Source organism: Grammomys surdaster, unplaced genomic scaffold (genome assembly GCF_004785775.1).
Source record: "Grammomys surdaster isolate TR1022 unplaced genomic scaffold, NIH_TR_1.0 319618, whole genome shotgun sequence".
Taxonomy (NCBI): Eukaryota; Metazoa; Chordata; class Mammalia; order Rodentia; family Muridae; genus Grammomys; species Grammomys surdaster.
The window spans coordinates 8672-12964 of record NW_021627105.1 but is presented as its reverse complement, the minus strand read 5'-3'; the positions used below and the strand labels follow the sequence as shown (position 1 = coordinate 12964).

Genomic DNA, 4293 nt, shown 5'->3' with positions numbered 1-4293 from the left:
CGCAGGTGGATCTTGAGCCTGCAAGCCTTGTCATACTGCTTGCTGCAACCAGGGAAAGAGCAGGCAAAGAGTTCCTGTTCCCTGAAATGGGCGCGGTTATGAGAAAACAGGGCACTCACAGTAATGAACGTCTTCTTGCAGCCAGAAAACGCACACTGGTAAGGCCTCTCGGGCTCGAAGTGGCTGCGCTGGTGGGTGCTGAGCTTGGCCTGCGTGGGGAAGCTCTCCTCACACACCTCGCATTTGAAGGAGTTCTCCTGCTCGTGCCCCTTCATGTGCGCCTTGAGGTTGTACACGGTGGTGAAGCTCTTGCCACAGCCCTCCACGGGGCAGCCAAAGGGCCGCAGTTTGTCGTGCGACTGCAGGTGTCTCTTGAGCTTGTAAGACGTGGTGAAGGTCCAGCCGCAGCCGCTCAGGGGGCACTTGAAGGGCCGCTGGCCCTGGCTGCTGCTGTGCGTCAGCAGGTGCACCTTCAGCTGGTGCTTCTTGGCGAAGGTCTGTCCGCACTGCGCCTCCGGGCACAGGTACAGCACCACGCCCGAGCCCGGGACCAGAGGCCCGCGGGGGCTCTGGGCGGCGGCCGGGGCCTCGGCCTCCTCCTCCGGAGGCGCCGGGCCGGCCGCCGGTTCCGCCGGCTCCGCCAGCAGGAGGTCCGGTGGCAGCTCCGGGCAGTCGCCCAGCTGCGCCCCGGCGGCGGCGGTGGCGGCGGCGGGCGGAAAGCCGGCGGCCTGCGGGGCGATCAGTGCCCCCGGCTGCGGCTGTGGCTGCGGGAACGGCGCGACCCCCGGCTCCCAGGCGGGCAGCGGGGGCGTGGTCAGGGTGAGGACGCCGTTCTCAAAGCGCAGCAGCAAGTCCTGGTTGTGGATAGTGATGGTGCCCGCGAAGGCCGCCGCCGCCGCCGGGCCTGGGCCGGCCGCGGGAAGGGGGGACGCGGCCGGGACCGCCGACAGGCAGCGGGGGCCCGGCTCGGGCCGGCCCGCCGGGTTCACGCCGCCGCTCTGGCGCCGCTCGGGCCCCGGGCCTGCCTTGGCCTCCTCCCTCCACACAGGCCCTCCGGCCTGCTCCGTGCCCACTGTTTCTACATCGCCACCCACCGGGTCAAGCAGCAACAGGAAGAAGTCGTCGCTGCCGCCGCCGCCGCCGCCTCCGCCGCCGCCGCCGCTGCCACCTCCTCCTACTCCTCCTCCGCCGCCGCCGCCTCTGCCGCCGCCGCCTCTGCTGCCGCCGCCTCTGCCGCCGCCACCAGCACCCCCGCCGCCGCCGCTCCGGTGATCCGGCCTCGGCGCCAACCGGTTCAGGCTCGGGCCCAGGCCCCGTGAGGCCCTCTGGGCCTCGGCGCTCCGCGGCCCCGGCCCGCCATCTTGGGCCCCCCGGAGCAGTAGGAGGCGGCGCGTGGGGGCCTGACAAGCCAGAGAATCCGGGGCTCGGTGGACCCCGCCGCCACCCGCCGGGCAGCAGCCGGCGCCGCCGCCGCCGCCGCCCTGTGGTGTCCCGCGAGCCGGGAGCAGCCTCGGGATTTCCATCTCGGCGTCGGTGAGGCTCGGCTGGAACCAGAGCCGAGGCGGAGGCGCGACCCCGCCCCCTGCCGCGGGCCCGAACACGTTCCTGAAAGGAAAAAAAAGTGCAATGCGCAGAAACTGGCCCTATCAGATATTAAAACGTATTTAACGCCACAGTGATTTAAATATTCTGGTACCGTGTCTCTGGAACACAAGACACAGCCCAGAGGCAGAGTCTGAGGCGAGTAAATAACTTCCACAGAGTGTGTTACAAAGTAATCAAGGTCTTCCCAAGTCAAGGGAGAATGACAGTTCATCCAGAACGCTGCTGAGGCACCTAGCCACCTAGCCAATGAAAACAACTCGAATCCCTACCTCACCCTGTGTATCAAACAAACCTATCGCGGCCTCTCCCTGAGCTGGGCTTGTTCCCTGGCACTTTGCAGTGTGTTGCGAATTGTTTACTGCTGGGTGGAAACTTTGGACACGATAAACTTACGTTTCCCCGCATTAAATACACTGCCTTGACGCGACCGTTTCTGGTGGAGAAGCCTGCTACACACACACACACACACACACACACACACACACACACACACACAAGAGAGAGAGAGAGAGAGAGAGAGAGAGAGAGAGAAGAGAAGAGAGAGAGAGAGAGAGAGAGAGAGAGAGAGAGAGACTGAGAGAGAGAGAGAGAGACTGAGAGAGAGACTGAGAGAGAGCGAGAGAACGAACGCATGCGAGCTCTAAGGAACTTCCAATACTCAGATTTGGTTACCATGAGCCGGGTAAAGGTCTTTCACATGGTTAGGATTTGGACCTCCTGGTGCAGGAGACAAAATAAGAAATGGGGCCAAAGCAGATTGGCACCCTTTTGGCCTACAGGTGTAAAACCTGGCAACTGAAGCAGTTGATAATGAAATCAGGAAAATCTAGCCTGCTTCTCATTGCTCCCTGCGCAGTGTGTAGGACACACATCCCTAAGTAATACAGTTTATACGGAGCTATGCAGTTGAAACCATACTGCAAGTTCCTTAATGTGGCTTCCTTCTTCCAGGATGTATTATGTAGAGGCCCATCCAAGTTGCTTACTATGGGCTATAGAGCACAAATCTTCGCCATTGTTGACTAGCATTCAGGCATAAGTATATAGAATAGTAAGGAAATCATGCCATTCTACAGTAAATGGGCAGTGGAGTTCTTTTGTTTGCTTTTTTGTTTATTTTTTCGGTGGTGGAGGTGGTGATGATTGTGGAGGGTTTTCTGAGGGGGTGGCATTTTTTGCCTTTATTTTGCTAGGATATCGTGAACACTTTTGTATCTTAGTCGTGGAAGACACATGTAAAGGCCTGTGTGGGGCACATCTCCAATAAGAGAATCTCTGGTCAATGTGTGACTTACACATATCTCCAGCTTTACAAAACAATGACAACTTTGCTTATTATACTTTGTAGTGTGCTGTTGTCTGAGACACGATGTCACTATGTAGCTCAGGCTGGCCCATCTTGTCTCTGTGCCATCTTCTTCTTTTTTTTTTCTTTCATACATACATACATATATATATATATATATATATATATATATATATATATATAATATTTTTTTAAATTGTAATTTATACTCACTCACACAGGGGTTATAAACACAAAAAGGCAGGACGTGGGGAAGGAGATGACACCAGAGCATGGGTGTTCAGGGGGAATACAGATATCTTTCAGAACCTGGTATCAGCTGGGTGAAGGTTCAGGGGACAAGTCACTATGACTCTGCCTGTGACTCACTTGTCCTTATCTAAGTTGGTATTATCCACCAAGGCTACCTATTTACAAGGTCTATGACTACTCAGGCTGGTAAATTGTCACAAAAACTGCCTGTTTACAATAGCTTATAGCCATCTGTTTCGGTGTTTTTCCACAGAGACCCAAGACTTGGTGTTAGTATACATGTATGGCAGGCCTATTGCTGATTTTAGGCCTATGGCTGATTTTAGGCCATCAGTGTTTAAGCAGGGCTGCCCCTGACATCTCCTCCCTTCTCTAAGTATAGAAGGGCTGTGGCAAATCTAATCTTGCAAAGGCGGGGATAGAGGCCTGACCTCCAGTACTTGAAGGGGACCTTGTAATGCTGTGCCATCTTCAATTGCACCTGCAACACAGAACCCTGTTGCCTCATGTACAATAAACGTCAGAATATTTCTTTTCTTCTCTATCTGCAGGTAGTCCACACTCAGGGTACTCTTGCTACGGTCTCATGCTTATGAATCTTTTGGCTTTTCTCTTCCGTACAAGGCATGGTACAAATTGGACTCCTTTAAGCAGCTTAGGGTCCATTTCCCAGTTTGTGGTTGCTGATTTAACTAGTTGTAAATATATATGCAACTGCCTATATGTGCACACTATAGGTCCCTATAGCCTGGCCTTGTTGCCTGAACTTGAACTTGCTGTGTAGTGTATTGTGTGAACAGGAAAAGATCTTGGTAATTGTACAGTCAGATAAAAGTTCCTCGTGCATGGGTCTTTCATTTTAAAAGAAACCTGTACTAAGAAATAGTTTGTGGACTAAAAGCAGGATTCAGAGAGAAAATAGAGATCTTGAGGAAGGCTGGGCGGGTGATTGTTGGCACCTGTGACCTGAAACCAGAAAGGAGACTACTGGGGAGACAGGATGTAAGGCTGGATGGAGGTTGAGGGGCTGTAAAGCTTTAGGCCCAAAACGATAACAGGAACCACAGAAGCAAGTTATGCATGACAACTCCATCATTGAATCTAAGGCCAAGCTGATTGGTTAACTTAAA

The 4293-nt window shown here is 54.4% G+C and overlaps 1 protein-coding gene across 1 annotated transcript; it reads right to left on the bottom strand.

Annotated features, from left to right (window-relative positions):
- Positions 1 to 5: 5 nt before the first annotated feature.
- LOC114616406 (zinc finger X-linked protein ZXDB-like) lies at positions 6 to 1523 on the bottom strand (the record flags this gene model as incomplete). Its single annotated transcript, XM_028761872.1, has 1 exon — positions 6 to 1523. A coding segment is annotated over exon 1 (1518 nt), but the record flags the coding sequence as incomplete, so codon positions are not given.
- Between the last annotated feature and the right edge of the window lie 2770 nt (positions 1524 to 4293).